Below are 19,867 nucleotides of genomic sequence, written 5' to 3' on the forward strand. Positions count from 1 at the left end.
ATAGCAATCATACATTTATTTTAAATAAAAAATAAATAAAACACATCTGATTTTGACAAAAAAAAAAGAGACATTAAATTCACATGAAATATGCATCAACTACTGAAAATTTTATGATAGTCTAAATAATTGCATGGTCAAAGTGTTCAAACGTCTTATGATCAGAGATAAACTGCATTAATGGAATAAAAAAAATGTATATATATATATATATATATATATATATATATATATATATATATATATCAATTAATTTATAATAATGTATCTTATGCTCCATTGCGATCCAACAACAGTCCCACTTTTGCATAGTTCACATGTCAAATCTCATTGATAATAATTGTAAATTGCTGTGCATATATTTACAATAATGTATTACACAACACAACTGAATTAATAACATCTGACATTAATAATTTTTGTACAACTGACAGACAAATTAAAAACAGAAAGATTCACATTTTAAGTGCCTTGTATGTTGAATGGGCTTAAGATATCTAATCACATTATATGTAAAATATATATATATAAAATGCAAAGACAGTGGCATATAACAGTTGATCTTTAAAGACATAATTTCATCCTCAGGGTGTGAAATAACGTGGCATGCTCACATTGCACCAGTCATTTGTAGGTACAAGATGGAGGTAGTCATCCAGCAATGTTTGCCAGATGTCATCATACAGAGCTAAACTACATGATCCAACATATGCATGGACTCCATGATGGCCTCATCCTGAGCAAAAATGATTGGTAAAAAGATAAAATACAAAAACAAAGAACATATTAAATATCATTACAGGTCATGTAGGTATCATCCAAATTCATTTAAAATGCATTTTGGGAGTGTTAAATTCAACTTTAAAAATTCAAGTTTTTATGAGTACATTCACAATCAACAAAAAGTCACAATATTTCTATTAAATATCAAAAGCATAAAAATATAGAAATAATCGTTTGTTTTTGGTGTCGCCCTTGTACCGTTTGACACGATTCCAGGAATTCCTCTATCGTGACGATGCCATCATTGTTGCGATCCATTTTCTGAGTGCACACAGAAAAAAAACAATCAATCATTTGAGACCTATATTGTGCCAGAAACATGGCGCGCATTAGAAATAATAATAGTACAATTATAAATTAAATAAAAATATGTATGTACTCCTTGCTAACAAAAATAAGAACATTTTGCAAAATGTTATTTCTGGATATACTCAAAAAATGTTCAACTGTCCAGATTTTAAGAGTTTGAAGCCATCATCTTGGTGGAATTCTATAGGATTTCTGGGAGATTTTCGCAGAATTTTCTTTAATGGTCTGCCTGGAAACAAAGACGCCGTGAAGCCAAAACCCCTCATGAAAGAAGATGCAGTTGTGTTTTTAACTAAACGCTGGATTTTCAAAAGTATGCAAAGTTTCTTGCGCCAATGTTGCAGTAAACTTGCGCAATGTTCTTGAGTGAATAATTTATTAGCTGTGGACTGTTATCATTGGGACATCGTCTTTACATGACGCGAAACAAAACTAACTGTGATTGGTTGCTTTACATGTCGGTCAGACGGCTGTTCTCAGACAGTGAAAGCCGAGATGTCAGTCTGAAGGTATGGCTACCACTCCTCCCCCATTATGAGTGGACACGCCCCCTGCTGCTGATTGGCTCACTCTCTCTTCTCCCCCATTATGAGTGGACACGCCCTCTGCTGCTGATTGGCTCACTCTCTTCTCCTCCATTATGAGTGGACACGCCCCCTGCTGCTGATTGGCTCACTCTCTCTCCTCCCCCATTATGAGTGGACACGCCCTCTGCAATTGATTGGCTCACTCTTCTCCGCATTATGAGTGGACACGCCCTCTGCTGCTGATTGACTCACTCTCTCTCCTCCCCCATTATGAGTGGACACGCCCCCTGCTGCTGATTGGCTCACTCTCTCCTCCTACATTATGAGTGGACACGCCCCCTGCTGCTGATTGGCTCACTCTCTCTCCTCCCCCATTATGAGTGGACACGCCCTCTGCAGTTGATTGGCTCACTCTTCTCCGCATTATGAGTGGACACGCCCTCTGCTGCTGATTGACTCACTCTCTCTCCTCCCCCATTATGAGTGGACACACCCCCTGCGGCCGATTGGCTCACTCTCTCTCCTCCTCCATTATGAGTGGACACGCCCCCTGCTGCTGATTGGCTCATTCTATCTCCTCCTCCATTATGAGTGAACACGCCCCCTGCAGTTGATTGGCTCACTCTCTCTTCTCCTCCATTATGAGTGGACACGCCCCCTGCGGCTGATTGGCTACAAGAGTGTTTTGGTGCATCGTGGATCCTTCCAATCCACATTGTTTTTTCCTCCTATTTACACAGCCAGCACACAATTTTATTTTCAGCTCACACACACAGACCACACATGGAGCAGATATTCACAGAATTGTTTGTTTCGGTGTAGATTTGAATTTTCAACAGTGTTTCTAATAAATCCCTTACTGTACCTTTAATTTGAAATAAAATGGAAAAATGTATATTTTGTGGTTACATTATCACTATCAAACTTTGATTTAAACATATGTATTGCAGAAATAATAAATAAAATATTGTAGTATACTTATTAAGACTGTAAAATATGAAGTTTTGACATCCTTTGGGGCTTCCAGCTTTAATTCTATGAATCTCTGCCTTGTGAAAGAAGATACTTGAAAATACCTTGAAGAAACTTTCGACATGTTCAGTAGGTGCACTGTCCTTCATATACGGATGCGTATACTTCCCCATCATATCATAAATGGACTTCATAATGTCATTCATCTCCTAAAAAATGGATGAATACAGTAATGGGTTCACAATGGACAAAATAAATGTTCAAATAAATCTCAAAATACCTTTAAAAATACATTTATAAAAAACATGAAGTACCTCTTTAGTGATGCAGCCATCTTTATTGAGATCATACAAACTAAAGGCCCAGCACAGTCTCTCGGTGACGGTCCCACGCAGGATGTTGGACAAGCCAACCACAAAGTCCTGCAGCCAATGAGAAATAAGAGAGAAAATACAGTATAAACACGTAACGTATTAGGTTTGATTAGGTTACATCATCTGATTTTGGTGAAAATAACAATTAAAAATAAAATCATTGCTAAATGAATTTAAATAAGAATAAGTATACATATATGAATAACTGACCTCAAAACTAACTGCTCCATTCTTGCGGCGATCAAAAGCCTCAAACAGGAAATGAGCATAAGCACTAGAATCTTTAAAAGATGAAGCGTAAAACATTAGACTTAATTTGAGAAACAAAGGAGGGATTTGTAAAGGCAAGGTCTAAATTCGATTAATTAAAGAGTTGGAACAAATTAATTCACCTTCATGCTTTATTCACTCACCTCCTTGAGGAAAAAAGTAAGCGAAGATTAACTTAAAAGTCTCTTCATTTACTGCTCCAGTGGGACATTCCTAATGCACAATAAAATACTCATAAACAAAAATATACTGAAAGAATATTTACATATTTACAATACATTTCAATTTTTAAAAAGGATATGTATCTCGATCCTCTTGTTTGATGCGCAAGGCAGCGTTCACGCTTATTCAAATTTGCTGCACTTACAGAGCAATCGTACCAGGATTGGCGTTAATCAAACCAAACCTGCCAAGTGTGAACACACACCCTTATTGTTGGGTCTATACATGGAACAGGTCAAAGTTTCTTACACTTTTGAAACTTCTGTAGAGGACTTTTAGCTCTGTTCTGGTGAACTTGGTAAGTTCCATCAGTTTATCCACACTATCCGGCCTGTAGCACACCGTAGCAACCTCAAAGTCCTCATCAATGCTGTCTATATAACAGATGGAAACATAAACATGCAGAAACTGCAGAAATAGTACTACGGTAATGCAGGTGAAACTCGAAAAATTTGAATATCGTGCACAACTTTAAAGGTGAAACTAATCTAGACTCATTACATGCAAAGTGAGATATTTCAATCCTTAATTTGTTATAATTTTGATGATTATGGCTTACAGCTTATGAAAACCCCCAATTCAAAATTATATTGTGTAAGCCATAATCATCAAAATTATAAAAAATAAAGGCTTGAAATATCTCACTTTACATGTAATGAGTCTATATAATAGATAAGTTTCAACTTTTAAGTTGAATTACTGAAATAAATGAACTTTTGCACGATATTCTAATTGTTTGAGTTTCACCTGGATGTCTAATCAGTCAAGGAAAGGAAAGCATCAGACAGCGGGTCACTTGCTTTGCCTGACAGCTGGGCTTGAGTCCACATGACAGCAGGGCAGGAGTTTGAGGAAGCGCTGCTTCATGTTCTTTTTTCTCTGGCCCGAGGGAGGGTTACCTGCAAACACAGGCAACTGCTTAGCTATGCAGACGTGCTTTGTAAATCATTTAAATTGCATTACAAGGACACAAAAGTATTCGCAAAATGGCAGTCCGTCACAGTCAGTTGGCACAGTTTGCTGCTCTGGCTTTCATTCAAAAATGAATTGGATCGCTGAATCTGAAGAAATGAATTTCACCAAAAAAATAAAAGAATATGGGCACACACTGTTTCGTTCACCTTTTTGAGTGTGCTGGACATGGCATTTCATTCCATAGAACTGGGACAAATTACCAATGACATATTTTAAAAGCACAACCACATTAGCGAGACTTCGGTTAAATTTCACGGACAGTGTAGGTAAGCTAAACCAAGCAGTTTTAGATATTGATATGGTGAATTCGAGTAACAGTTAAAATTGTTTTTAATCCAATGTGAAATTTGCACAGGGAAATTTCTCCCTCATGCAAAATTCTCGTGAATCGTATTGTAAATCGCTTGTTTCCGACATTGAATTAAAAATTTAAATAGGGAATTGTGACTTTTTTTTATCACACGGCTGTTATAACTTTTTTTTCCTCACAATTCCGAGTTATATCTCACAATTATGAGGGAACAGAAGTCAAAATTGCAGGCTAAAAAACTATAAACAATCTTAATTTTTTCAAACTTTTTTTTTTCAGAATCTTACAATTCGACCTATTTACTAAATGTGACTGCAACTTAGCGGGTGATGAACTGAGAAATCAAATTTTCCTTGAGCATTTGACATCTAAGAGGTCATCATATTATTAGAATATCCTGTAAGTTTCAGAACTGAAAACGTCCTTGTTAGTCTAATAAAAGCTTTTATTGACACCAGCCTCAGCAAACGACTCATTTTTCAAAGTGGGGAACTATGACGTCAAAAAGGATAAAACACCACCCCCGCTGAAGAAGATCAATGCCTACATCAACACGACCGGTTTAGCCCCGCCCACCGATTCGCGCATTACACGCGTAACTAAATAACACAGGCCTACCTCGTGATGAAAAACTGATTTGAGCTACCGAGCAATACAATATCGAGCTACCGACCAGAGACCATCCTCGCAGCTCCACCAGATACCATCATCCTCGCAGCTCCACCAGAGACTATCATCCTCACAGCTCCACCAGAGACTATCATCCTCGCAGCTTCACCAGATACCATCATGCTCGCAGCTCCACCAGAGACTATCATCCTCGCAGCTCCACCAGATACCATCATCCTCGCAGCTCCACCAGAGACTATCATCCTCGCAGCTTCACCAGATAGCATCATCCTCGCAGCTCCACCAGAGACTATCATCCTCGCAGCTCCACCAGAGACCATCATCCTCGCAGCTTCACCAGATACCATCATCCTCGCAGCTTCACCAGAGACTATCATCCTCGCAGCTCCACCAGAGACTATCATCCCCACAGCTTCACCAGAGACTATCATCCTCGCAGCTTCACCAGATAGCATCATCCTCGCAGCTCCACCAGAGACTATCATCCTCACAGCTCCACCAGATACCATCATCCTCGCAGCTTCAACAGAGACCATCATCCTCGCAGCTTCACCAGAGACTATCATCCTCGCAGCTTCACCAGAGACTATCATCCTCGCAGCTCCACCAGATACCATCATCCTCGCAGCTTCACCAGAGACTATCATCCTCGCAGCTCCACCAGAGACTATCATCCCCACAGCTTCACCAGAGACCATCATCCTCGCAGCTTCACCAGATAGCATCATCCTCGCAGCTCCACCAGAGACTATCATCCTCACAGCTCCACCAGATACCATCATCCTCGCAGCTTCAACAGAGACCATCATCCTCGCAGCTTCACCAGAGACTATCATCCTCGCAGCTTCACCAGAGACTATCATCCTCGCAGCTCCACCAGATACCATCATCCTCGCAGCTTCACCAGAGACTATCATCCTCGCAGCTCCACCAGAGACTATCATCCCCACAGCTTCACCAGAGACCATCATCCTCGCAGCTTCACCAGATAGCATCATCCTCGCAGCTCCACCAGATACCATCATCCTCGCAGCTCCACCAGAGACTATCATCCTCGCAGCTTCACCAGATACCATCATCCTCGCAGCTTCACCAGAGACTATCATCCTCGCAGCTCCACCAGAGACTATCATCCCCACAGCTTCACCAGAGACTATCATCCTCGCAGCTTCACCAGAGACTATCATCCTCGCAGCTTCACCAGATAGCATCATCCTCGCAGCTCCACCAGAGACTATCATCCCCACAGCTTCACCAGAGACTATCATCCCCACAGCTTCACCAGAGACTATCATCCTCGCAGCTTCACCAGATAGCATCATCCTCGCAGCTCCACCAGAGACTATCATCCTCACAGCTCCACCAGATACCATCATCCTCGCAGCTTCAACAGAGACCATCATCCTCGCAGCTTCACCAGAGACTATCATCCTCGCAGCTTCACCAGAGACTATCATCCTCGCAGCTCCACCAGATACCATCATCCTCGCAGCTTCACCAGAGACTATCATCCTCGCAGCTCCACCAGAGACTATCATCCCCACAGCTTCACCAGAGACCATCATCCTCGCAGCTTCACCAGATAGCATCATCCTCGCAGCTCCACCAGATACCATCATCCTCGCAGCTCCACCGGAGACTATCATCCTCGCAGCTTCACCAGACACCATCATCCTCGCAGCTTCAACAGAGACCATCATCCTCGCAGCTTCAACAGAGACCATCATCCTCGCAGCTTCACCAGACACTATCATCCTCGCAGCTTCACCAGATACCATCATCCTCGCAGCTTCACCAGATACCATCATCCTCGCAGCTTCAACAGAGACCATCATCCTCGCAGCTCCACCAGATACCATCATCCTCGCAGCTTCAACAGAGACCATCATCCTCGCAGCTTCACCAGACACTATCATCCTCGCAGCTCCACCAGATACCATCATCCTCGCAGCTCCACCAGAGACTATCATCCTCGCAGCTTCACCAGAGACTATCATCCTCGCAGCTCCACCAGAGACTATCATCCTCGCAGCTCCACCAGAGACCATCATCCTCGCAGCTCCACCAGAGACTATCATCCTCACAGCTCCACCAGAGACCATCATCGTCGCAGCTCCACCAGACACCATCATCCTCGCAGCTCCACCAGAGATCATCATCACCAGAGACCATCATCCTCGCAGCTCCACCAGAGACCATCATCATCGCAGCTCCACCAGATACCATCATCCTCGCAGCTCCACCAGAGACTATCATCCTCGCAGCTCCAGCAGAGACCATCATCCTCGCAGCTTCACCAGATACCATCATCCTCACAGCTCCACCAGACACCATCATCCTCGCAGCTCCACCAGAGACTATCATCCTCGCAGCTCCACCAGAGACCATCATCGTCGCAGCTCCACCAGACACCATCATCCTCGCAGCTCCACCAGAGATCATCATCACCAGAGACCATCATCCTCGCAGCTCCACCAGAGACCATCATCATCGCAGCTCCACCAGATACCATCATCCTCGCAGCTCCACCAGAGACTATCATCCTCGCAGCTCCAGCAGAGACCATCATCCTCGCAGCTTCACCAGAGACCATCATCCTCGCAGCTCCACCAGAGACCATCATCACCAGAGACCATCATCCTCACAGCTCCACCAGAGACCATCATCCTCACAGCTCCACCAGACACCATCATCCTCGCAGCTCCACCAGAGACCATCATCACCAGAGACCATCATCCTCACAGCTCCACCAGAGACCATCATCCTCACAGCTCCACCAGACACCATCATCCTCGCAGCTCCACCAGACACCATTATCCTCGCATCTCCACCAGAGCTGCCTTCCCGGTAGCTCAGCCTCGGCCCTCTGTCCTCTGGCTCCCCCTTTGAATCTCATCGCTGTGGCTCCGCCTCCGGTCCACTACCATCGGCCACATCTCCATCAGTCGATCCCTTGGTATCATCAGCCAAACCTCCACCATGGCTCCTTCCACTGGGTTGTGTTCTGGGTCTGCCTGGCTCCTCCCAATGTCAACTTTTTTGATGTCTTGCTGTTTGCCAGCCCCTCCTTTCCTCCTCTGTTGGACTTCTTGTTACGGTGTGAGGACGTGTCTTTACGGAGGTGTTGTTCAGTGTATTTTGATTTGTTTCTGTTTCTCTGCCATATGTATTGTATCCTGACCTATGCTGTGTTAGAAATCGGTCCCTACATCCTCATTCACTATTGCCAAAATTACTCCACTAATATAGTCCACTTGAAGGAGTGAATGAAAACGAGTGAGTGAATTCGGACACTGAGTGCGCCAGAAGGGCTGCCGCTATTACATAGTTTGTGCTTGCAGTTTAATAATTAATTGAAACGTGGCAAACTGGCAGCACCAGTAGTAATGAAAAGATTTATCCTAACTCTGTCATGGAAACTAGCATGTATAAACAGTAAATAAGCAATTTAGCAATCAATTAAAACGGAATTTATACCTGTATGAATTACGCTGGACTAGCATGGTTTGGTATGGTGGCACCATCTCCTGGCGAGATGTGGAAATTCCTTCAGCACACAACTCACAGTGCATTATGGGTATTTTCTAGCCATTGAGTGTATATTGGTTGTACACTTGTTATTGTGGATCATTTTGGGATTGAATGATAGTCTCCCTGTTGATCATTAATTTTCCTTGTTTACCTCTGTGTACTTAAGTCCTGAGTTTCCATTGTTCATTTGTCCGTTCTACGTCTATATTAGTTGGTTGTTCTTGTGCTAATAATCTCCTGAGAGTTTGTTTTTTTGATTTATTGTTTATTAAAGTTTTACTGTTGCAACTAGTTCCTGCATCTACTCATCCTTGCAGCAACCATTTGTGACAGACAGTTGACAGCAAACAATTTTTCCGAGAATGTTTTGTGGATTTAGAGAAGGCATTCGACTGTGTTCCTCGCAGCGGCCTGTGGAGGGTGCTCCGGGAGTATAGGGTCCAAGGGCTGTCCGGTCCCTGTACGACTGAAGCAGGAGCTTGCTTCGCATTGCCGGCAGTAAGTCAGACTTCTTCCCGGTGCATGTTGGACTCCGGCAGGGCTGCCCTTTGTCGCCGGTTCTGTTCATAATTTTTATGGACAGAATTTCTAGGCGCAGCCAGGGGCCGGATGGTGTCAGGTTTGGGGACCACACGATTTCGTCTCTGCTCTTTGCGGATGATGTTGTCGTGTTGGCCCCTTCAGACCAGGACCTTCAGCATGCACTGGGACAGTTTGTAGAGTGTGAAGCAGCTGGAATGAGAATCGGCACCTCCAAATCTAAGGCCATGGTCCACAGTCAGAAAAAGGTGGCTTGCCCACTTCAGGTTGGTGGAGAGTTCCTTCCTCAAGTGGAGGAGTTTAAGTATCTTGGGGTCTTGTTCACGAGTGAGGGAAGGATGGAACAGGAAATTGATAGATGGATCAGTGCAGCTTCTGCAGTAATGCAGTCGATGTACCGGTCTGTCGTGGTGAAGAAGGAGATGAGCCGCAAGGCGAAGCTCTCGATTTAACGGTCAATCTACGTTCCTACTCTCACCTATGATCATGAGCTTTGGGTCATGACCGAAAGGACAAGATCCTGGATACAGGCGGCCGAAATGAGCTTTGTCTGCAGGGTGGCTGGGAAAACCCTAAGAGATAAGGTGAGGAGCTCGGTCACTCTTACAGCATGAAGTTGTTCCGGGCACGTCCCACTGGGAGGAGACCCCGGGGAAGACCTAGACCACGCTTGAGGGACTATGTCTCTCGGCTGGCATGGGAACACCTCGGTGTCCCCCCGGAAGAGCTGGAGGAAGTGTCTAGGGAGAGGGAAGTCTGGGCATCTCTGCTGACTGCTGCCCCCGCGACCCGGCCCCCGATAAGTGGAAGAAGATTGTATGGTATGTTTTGTTTTGGGATTGTTAATGTTCCCAGAACAGACATCCTGATGTTCTCAGTTGGTTAGCCAGGAAAGGTAGTCTTCACATAGAACATTGTTCCCCTAACATTCCCAGTATGTTCCCAGAACATTCTTATTTGGTTTCCAAGCAAATGGGAACCACATGGGAATGTTGGGACTGCTGTGGCGTTCCTGAAGTAATTTTAGCAAATCGGTTGAGTGAATGATCAAATCACTTATAGAGACAGTTGCATATTTTCCGCATCTCCAGCTTTGATGAAAAAAAAAATCTTAAGGGAAATTTACATTTTGTGACTGACTGTAGTGATATTCTGTAATGAAATTACAGACATATGACATTGCAGTTACTTTACATCCTATTATTACCAAAGTATTACAAATATAAGTATGTAACTGGAATGTTTTTGGTTATCTTACCGTACTCACGACATTGTGAGTTGGTAATTTGGTGGTTATAAAATTCCATTTGTCCTCAAAAAGTTCCCATAGGAAATTTTAACTGGAAACCCCTCTCAAGTCAAAGTTGCATCTGGAAAACCAATTTGTCTGCTCAGCGCATTGACAGTAAGTGAAACAGAAGTAATATATTGTTTATTATTAGCACTTATTTTTGTCTAAATAAACTCAGTGGTGCACACAGTACTATCCAACTGCTATTTGTGACATGACTGAATGAATCACTTATAAACACAATAATTCCTACCTAGAGCACCAATAGCCTATCTGGAATGGCCAAATATATACAGTTATTAAAGTATATAGCGTTATTAAAGTATCAAAGTGGACCATTGGAACAAACCACACTCACTAAAACCAATGCTAATGAATCATGAATAAAACATCAAGCTAAAAGCTAAATAAATAAATAAATAACTTAAATTCAGATCGGACCTGAAATCAGTTTCATTGAATGTATTCGTTGCTGTTGGCACTGAGCTTTATGCACATTTCTATCATCAACCAAGTTCATGTCACTTCATTTTGGTGAATTATTTCAAACACCTAGTTCTCCAGAGCTTATTTACACTGGGATGGAAAAACAAACAAAACCAGCGCTATGCTGAACACACAGCGTATGTGCATCATGAGCATCAACACACTGAACAAACTATGCTTTAGTGTGCCTATTCTCTAGCCTGACTTCGTCATACTCATATTGTAGTCAGAATGTGAGTCTGATACTGCTCCATAGGGCTTTGATTATGAGGCGTGTCTTAATCGAACCAGGAAAAGAAAAACTAGATATACCTAAAACCAATCAGAGCAACGCAGTAAGTGACGTATGTTGAGCGACTCATAGTTGTCAACAGAACTGAACTGCACACACTCTGGAAGAAGTATTTAAAAGAAAAAATGAGTGTTAACGACCTTTGCCGGTGTTCCAAAAAGAATTTAAGGATTCATTCACGGAGTACTTGCAAACTCGAAAAACATTTTTGAACGAAATAGAAAATGTGAATGTATAGACGAACAAGTTCTCCGTTTAAGATTAGATCTCGACAATAAAGCCAACAAATCTGCACGCATTTGTCGGACCGGTCTCAACTTTATAACAGGAAGGGAAGGACGGCAAACACATCTTGACGATCGACAAATGCCTTGATTGCAGTTCTCTGTCCGTCTTTTATGATTAATGCGCTGCCGGTTTCATCTAAAACAGACATGATAGCGCATCTATCCATCTCAATTCTCCAGTTGCAGTCATATGTTGTAAACCAGTTCAAACTAAGCACTCTTTGATAACGTGATGATTACGTAATTGCAGATCATCTGTCCATCATCGTATTAAGCCCGCCCTGGCAATTTGATTGGCCTGAACTGATCATAAATACTCCTCAATGGATCGAGTCCAGACCGAACTTCCCGACCAAAAAAATGTTGAGGGCGGGGTTCGGGCTGGCATCCAGGCTACCTATTTCCTATTCCTATTATTATTATTATTATGCTAATATTTAGCATATTATTATGCTAACAATAATGTCTAAACGACAGATTAATATGATATGTCTGTATAAAATGTAATCTTAACACATACATGGCCACCCAGAATATTTTTTCCTATTTTTTTTGTAAATTTTAATACGAAAGCTATCGATTATTAATCATGACTTTTGCGCATGTGTGATCTCAGTTGCTCCTACATTTTCTCGTAAATTTAGAGTATCAATTCGTACAAAATAAAAAAAAAACGTACAATCGTACAAATTTCGTACAATAAATTAAAAAAAATCGATTTTTTTATGTATGTGCGATTTCAGTTGCTCCAACATTTTTTATAAATTCAAAGTAAATGTTTGAATGAAAGTTATCTATGACACATGATTACCCTTTCGAATGGGAATTCGCACTGTAATACGTCATCAACTTCTTTGTCTTCAGGAGCCGTTTGTTTACACGTCGAAGGTGATTTACCATGAAAATCACCTCTACGTGTGTCAGGAAGTGTGTCCAGAGTGAATGTGTGTGTTCATGCAGAACACTCCTCTAATCTGTTATCACGGAGTTTGTGTTTTTAGTTTTCTTTTCTACATTATTTTTATTATTATCTTCACTTAAATTAAAAAATTTAAATTGTCCTTTTGCACCTAGCGGTTTTTATATAGCGTTCAGTTGGCACGTTTGTGTGAAGCAGTGGGGCAGGATGTGGAATAGTGTGTTTTGTCAATAATAAAAGAAAAGAAAATCTGGCTTTTGTTATCCGATTAATCGAAGAAATATTCTGACAACTTATCGATTATCAAAATAATCGGTGGTTGCAGCCCTACATTCAACAGGGGTTATTGCACACACACTTACATCAGGGCCCTGAGGGACCAGACCAATGATGTTTATGGCAGAATTTACAGCAGGATTTGTTAGCAAACCGTTTGTGTTGTTCAGTTGTGTTCTGGACTCAGCGTGGAATTGTTACACTGGAGAAATGGTGAGTGGTCTCTTTAATTGCTATTCACTACACAATATATTTGATTTGCCTTGTGTTAGCAGAGAGGAACAGAACCAGCCAACTTCTACATGATAACTGACCAATATCACAGAAATGTTAGATCACAGTGAAACTAACAGAATGGGAGTTTAACACATTGATTTCACAGTGGACTCAGTGTGACCTGTGAGCTTATGGTGAGATCATTGTGAGATCAAATTGTCGACCGGGCCAGCTTTCAGACCCGATCGGGCTCGAGGTTGAGCTGTTTTCCCTGGATATCAGGGTTTTCTTTGAATAGGGAGCTTCCAGTCAGCTCTCGAGGGCAGCGTGACATGTGGTTAAAGAGGGAAGTTATCGCACCCACATCCATCAGCTGTCCTTCTGACTGCCATCTCACAAACACAGTTCCATGTTGCACATTCATATTGCATATCTACGAACGAATGAAATAATGAATCACTTGGCTTAGCCTATAACAGATAGCTATGGAGAAAGTGAATGTGTCTCATCAACTTAACTTGTTACCTGTCTGTCTGAAAATCTGCCAATCTGTTCGTCCATCCATCTGTCCATGCAATTTTTATGACCTGTTATTGAGACACTGCAGTGAATATTATATTGGGATTGATTAACTTCAGGCAACGGCACAGCTGTGACACTGACAAAGAGGAGGTCTGACTAAACTTGAATATACTTTATCAATTATTTAAGCGATATTATAAAGCCATGTTATGACAAGATATTAGATATGACAAGCATGAAAATGATCGAGTGATTTATTTATTGGTCGAGATATATTTATTTGCTGGGCTAGTTTGACTGCTAAATTACTTGAATAAGTTGGTGTGTTAGTTTGGTTGTTAATTTAGGTGATTTTACTGCAAATTAACAAATCGAAACTGTTGCAGATTACACAGAAAATTAGCTAGTTGTAAAGTATACTCATTTGTTTGGGAAGTTATCTAGCTGGTTAGCAGTTTAGTTAGCATATTCACAGGCTGAGACTGGTGTAAATAGTTTTATTGCACTGCAGTGTTGCAAAAACTGAGGTCATAAAAAGAACATACATTAATTATCATATAATATCAAATAATTCATGCTTTTTATAGCTTGAGATGGAGTTTACCGTGTCACAGAATGTCGACAACCCAGCAGACAGTGTATGCGGTCTCTTTAAATTTAAGATGACGGCGCCCACGTTTCTCTGGTGCATAAGGTCTATAGTGAAGTAAATTTAGGTTGCCCGTGTACGGGCAAGTGACCTAAACGTGTTAAATTAGTCACACGTGACTAATTTAACACGTTTAGGTCACTTGCCCGTTTAAAACGCGACTAATTTAACACGTTTAGGTCACTTGCCCGTACACGGGCAACCTAAATTTACTTCACTATAGACCTTATGCACCAGAGAAACGTGGGCGCCGTCATCTTTAGAATATTGTCTTTGAACTTCCGTTTTTGCGGTCGCTCTGTATATCGGCATCGCTGTCGAGGAGTAATTAGCTGGTGAAGTGGATTTACTTATTGTACAGTTAAAACAAGTTATCATGAGCATTGTAATGTTTATCATAAGCATTGTAAATCAGATGTCTTAACAAATGTTGACCAGGAATTTTTTTTTTACAAGCAGTTCATTCATACCTATGCAAGATCGCTGTGAAAACACAGACCGGAAGTCAAAAGACAACGAGCGCAGCGCTGAAAAGGGGCGGGGCTACATAAGGTCTATATTACTATTAAATCCTAATCTAATCATGACAAACTATTTACTATCATTGGAAAGGTCAAAGACTCCTAAATAGATATTTTAGCGCTGTTTTATTTCATACCAGTTATGAATGACCAGTAATATGAATTTATGACAAGAGTGCGCCTCAAAAAAAAATCAACGTTTTTGTGTCGATTGTGTCGATATATCACATATTTTAGTTATCATAAATTAGGTGTCATTTGAAAGCTTACAAACTCAGAATTCAACCTGTGAAAACCATTTTGAAATTGGACGTTGCGTTACCATAGAAACTGTATTTTTAGGCCCCTCCCCTTTTGGGCATAATCTTTCATAATTTATTATCAAAACCTTTTCTAATCTGGACACATATTGTCAGAAAGGTCTGAGTCTCAAGGTAGTGACAGAAGTGATATTTGGATAGAAATTTATTAATTTGTTATGGCAAAATGCATACAATTTAATTCAATGGAATTCAATGGCACCCGATGGCTTTTTTTGGTACTATGCCCAAAAAAAATCTCATGGTAACTTCAATGTTTGTGATATCAACTTCAAAATTGGAACACAACTTGGTTAGATATATAGCTTTCATTTTATAGTAATTTTATAGTAAAAAAAATTTTTGTAAAATATTTATTTTATATTAAAAATATATATTATTTGATGTACTGTAAATTATAACTTCCATAACTTTTTCATAATTTAATTTGAAGTGCTTTCACTTCAGTAATAATCTTCTGATTGTTTTAGGTAAAGGGTTCTAATTATCAGGTAAAGGGTTAAATAAGTAATTTACAGTTAGAATCAGTGACGAAAGGGAAATCTGAACCATCCCAGATAGCAAATTGGCCTTGGGCCGGATCTGGCTTAATTTCGGCTGAGATTTTGGCCCACATACCGCATGGAATTACGGGCCAAGGTTGGCCCAAGTGCTGTTTGCCGTAAGTCAACCAGATCAAAGCCGTGAGCAAACCAAAACTCGCCCAGAGCTTTGCAGTGTACCCAGATATTACCCAGAACTGGGCCAAAACAACGCCGTACTCCCCATATGTCAGCCAGACAAAAGCCAAACTGCCACCACCTTTAGGCCAGAACTCAGCCACATCTTATCCAGAAGCTGCAGAAAACAGCCATAACTGGGCCAATATTATACCAGAGTCCCCAAAACTGAACCAGAAATTATTCCTGTGTAAAACAAGGTATAATAAAAAAAATGACACTACAGAAATGCAAAGAACAATATTTTATTGAGAAGGGAAGACAATCTCAGCCAGATAAAAGGATAAACAACAAAATACAAGCCAATACTAGAGTAAGACAAAACAAAATATAACTATAATTCACATTACAAGAATAATAAAAAGACAGCAATAAATTAAAATGTAACAAAAATGTGTATGTGGCATTCTTAAATAATGAGATACAAAAATTAACAAAAATATGTTGGCCGAGAGATCTCAAAGTCCTGCAACAGAAGAAAACATGCAAACAAGAAAAACACCAGCAAGTCAAGACATCAGTTTCACAACACACATGCTGCAAATACAATGCAAACAATAAATAATAATAAAAATAAAACAATGAACACCATTGTCGAGTAGATATTTGTTGGCCGGACATTTGGAGAGCATTTATGTATTTGGTTGTGTTTTAGCACATGTGATAAAGATGTTCTTATTTTACAGGGGTTTTTTTCTGTTTGCATCCATTTTCTTCTGTTGCAGAATGTTGAGACCTCTCAGCCACCGTACTAAAAAGCAACAGAAACCAAGCAATACATTAAATTCATACAAACAGTAAAGCAAAAGTGTAAATGTGTCATGCATGTCACACCACCACTGCTATGACACATGCTATAGTATCCTTACACTAACAGTGAATATATGATGAAAAATACTAAATGAAATCTTACATCTTATTAAAAGTACTAAATGAAATCTTACATCTTATTAATCGGTCATCACTTGAGAGGCTTTTTCTCTGTGGTCTGGGTGTTTCATGATGCCATGGTGACTGTATTGCCTGTCTGTGAGACTGTAAAGTTAAATCCTGTTGCCTGCGATGTTCTGTGAGGTCTTGTGAACTTCTCTACTTGCCATGGCTGCAGTAGCCTCCTCATCGGGGTCATTTTCATCCATTAGTCGCCTGTTTCATCTTTAGGAAAGGTACATTTTTTTAATGATTACTAAATTTGATTAAGAAAGTGTGGTATGGTCATGTAAAGACTATTCAGTGACAAATTCCCTTTTTGCAATTCAAAAAGAAATGTGCATTATAATGTGTTAAACTGCACAAATATATAAGGACCTGTAAGAAAGGTCTATGTTAATGAATTAACGTTAAAAAATAGTCAATCTTACTTTATTTTCCGTTTTGGTGGCCTCAGAAAGATCAGCTGTTGTTCAGCAAGAAGCAGCTTCCGATGTTCTTCACTATGTTAATTTTCAATGAAAAACAGAATTCAAACATCAATTCTATTTCCTCTCCAACATAAAAACAAATAAAATCCAACCACACAAACCCCCCAAAAATCGTATCTAGTAATGCGCTATAGATTAAAATCCACGTGTTAAGATAGTGAAAAACTATAAACTTACCTTGATCATGTAGCTATTAAAACTTCAAAAGATAAAACCAACACAGCGTGAATGTCGAAGTTAGAACAACTAACTTAGTTATTTGAATTTCACCGCGACTGCGTTGAGTTGCTGAATAGCTGCTACGCAACTTCCGGATCCTCTGGTAGGCGGGATGGTGTCACTGGGTGCATTCTGGGAAAAGTAGTCTTTTTGCAAAGCGGATTTAACACTGTACATGTAAATCAACTACAATTTCCATGATGCATTGCAAACCAGATTGTATCAGCAGCCACAGACGTCGCATCGACTGCCGCGTGGTTTGCTCACACTGCTCTAAAAACACGCAAGTTTCCCGGAGATTTTTAAAAACAGAACCACGTTTTATTTAACCGATTTCAATGGTTTACGTGGAGAACATAAATGTTTATTCTCCAAATACTTACAATAGGCTATGTATAGGCTATTTTATGGAGATTATATAATTTTTTTATTGAGGAATTGTGAAAACTCAAAGCATGGGTGGTTTTTGCTTCAAAAAATCATAGTTTAACCATGGGTTTTTGTAGTACATCTGTAGGCTACCTAATAAATTCCCCAAAAAGTGAATTTTTGTGTGTGTGTGTGTGTGTGTGTGTGTGTGTGTGGCATATTGATTACCATTTGGATAACCACAAAGTAGCCTACTCTTTCAGTTCCATTCAATCTTTTGTCTATGCTGCAGACTGAACCATTTGTCTTCAGTCATTTTGCAAACATCTTTTTTTTTTCCATTCTGCAATCTGCACATTATCACCTCCTTAACCCCCCCCCATTAAAATAATCTTGCCAATAGAATAATCAAGGCTTCTTTCCTTAAAACCTGCCTGTGTAAAAGAGAACTATTTGCATACATATCTATATGTATTTTTAACTAGGTCTATAACAAACTTATTTCATTTTATTATTTTTAACAAAATTAACCCTATTTATGAGGTTGCATTATAATTATGTCTAAAATATGAACCAATTTAACACCACATCTTACACGGCTATTTTACAGTACAGCACTTTCATGAGGTCTGTTATTTGCTCAGCCAACCAAAACCCAACCAGATCTCAGCCAAAAATGTCCTTATTCTGGCAGACCGAACTCAAGCCAAAGCTTAGCCAAACAGATACAATTTGATTTGTTTCTTTTGGTTAGCCAGACTCCAGCCAGAGCTTAGCCTAGTATTGTTTGACACAAGAGTGTGAAAAAAACAGTGCCAGAATTAAGCCAGAAGTGCCGAATATAAGCCAGACTCGGCCCAGACTTTGTTGCTATCTGGGATGTCTGGATAAGCGCAGCACATATGCAAAAACAGCCTTTAAACATTAAAACCGTGAAGCGTAATATCATTATACTGCAATATCTCTCATTAAAATACGTCATTCGCACAACAACTGTTACATTAACAGTTTTTTGATGAATTTGACGAATTCTAGACATGGAAAATCAGACGGTTAAAGTAAAAAGGAAAAAAAACAACAACAAAAAAACAACAAGAATGTCAGCAAGTGTTTGCCTGGATTAAGGTCAGCAAACTTTATCCGAGAACTGACAGAAATATCAATTGTTCGTCGTCGTGGTAATAATTCGTGTATGTTAAGTGCACTAACCAGTCAGCAGGTCGCTGGATCCGTCACATTCTCCAGTAGTATTCAAACTCTCATCTCCAGATTTCACCTTCATGTTGTCTTCGCAAGGAATAGCCTACACTTTGATAAAATACCTCCAATCCCGTCAGAGAGAAAAACACTATTGCATTACCTGCCAATAAAGCCAGGTAATGTAGGCTATATGCAGGGCTTTAGAGTGTGAATAATGTTGTTATATTTCCATTAGAAGTTCCCATCGGTCGTCGGCTGCGTGCAGGGTTGATTTTGCTCCAGTAGCCAATCCGGTTCGTTCATGCGGAATATGTGTTGACTGTTCTTCTATCAAAGACAGTTCTTCTGTGTTTTTATAAAAGAGTCTCTGCACCGCCTCACTGCCATCTGCTCTGCCCTACTGCAATATGAATGAAGTTGCTCAGTGAATCAGGACCGTGTCTCTGTCTCCATGCCTGAGTCACACCGCGTGTTTGGGCATCATCATCATCACTGGCACGTTCCAAATCGAATCAGAACCATTTAAGCGCGTTCCAAAACATTCCAGCATCAGCAGTTGCACATTCCAAAGCAAAACTATTTTTGGCTCTTTGTGAATATTCATTTTGTCTCTTTCTGAATCCGTTCTCTTTTTAGAAAGAGAAGATGCTCAAAAGCATTTTATTTGTTCTGACACAAAAACAGTTCTGTGCATTACAAATCAAAACTTAAATAGGC

General features: G+C 40.5%; 1 protein-coding gene and 1 long non-coding RNA gene across 2 annotated transcripts; both read right to left on the minus strand.

Annotated features, from left to right (window-relative positions):
* Nucleotides 1-224: 224 nt before the first annotated feature.
* On the minus strand, nucleotides 225-19,636 carry kcnip2 (Kv channel interacting protein 2). Its single transcript, XM_039657193.2, has 9 exons — nucleotides 19,160-19,636; nucleotides 4,258-4,356; nucleotides 3,707-3,831; nucleotides 3,379-3,448; nucleotides 3,176-3,246; nucleotides 2,906-3,013; nucleotides 2,696-2,800; nucleotides 982-1,044; nucleotides 225-736 (listed from the first exon to the last, which is right to left on the minus strand). The coding sequence occupies exons 1-9, from the start codon at nucleotides 19,230-19,232 to the stop codon at nucleotides 689-691; spliced, it is 762 nt and encodes a 253-aa protein (XP_039513127.1). The 5' UTR covers nucleotides 19,233-19,636; the 3' UTR covers nucleotides 225-688.
* On the minus strand, nucleotides 16,171-18,122 carry LOC148995873 (uncharacterized). The gene is made up of 4 exons (XR_016145842.1): nucleotides 17,540-18,122; nucleotides 17,303-17,374; nucleotides 16,886-17,096; nucleotides 16,171-16,692 (listed from the first exon to the last, which is right to left on the minus strand). It is a non-coding gene; the product is annotated as an uncharacterized LOC148995873 (long non-coding RNA).
* Nucleotides 19,637-19,867: the final 231 nt, after the last annotated feature.

The sequence above is a fragment of the Pimephales promelas genome, chromosome 2 (assembly GCF_988280905.1).
Source record: "Pimephales promelas chromosome 2, fPimPro1.hap1.1, whole genome shotgun sequence".
Taxonomy (NCBI): domain Eukaryota; kingdom Metazoa; phylum Chordata; class Actinopteri; order Cypriniformes; family Leuciscidae; genus Pimephales; species Pimephales promelas.

Bases quoted from the DNA above. Each gene is read 5' to 3' on its own strand.
- kcnip2 (XM_039657193.2), bottom strand. From the start codon at position 19,232: ATGAAGGTGAAATCTGGAGATGAGAGTTTGAATACTACTGGAGAATGT. The intron at 3,247-3,378 runs GTGAGTGAATAA...CATCTTTTAAAG, and splicing joins TTACTTTTTTCCTCAAGGAG to ATTCTAGTGCTTATGCTCAT. The intron at 2,801-2,905 runs GTACTTCATGTT...TCCATTTTTTAG, and splicing joins ATGGCTGCATCACTAAAGAG to GAGATGAATGACATTATGAA.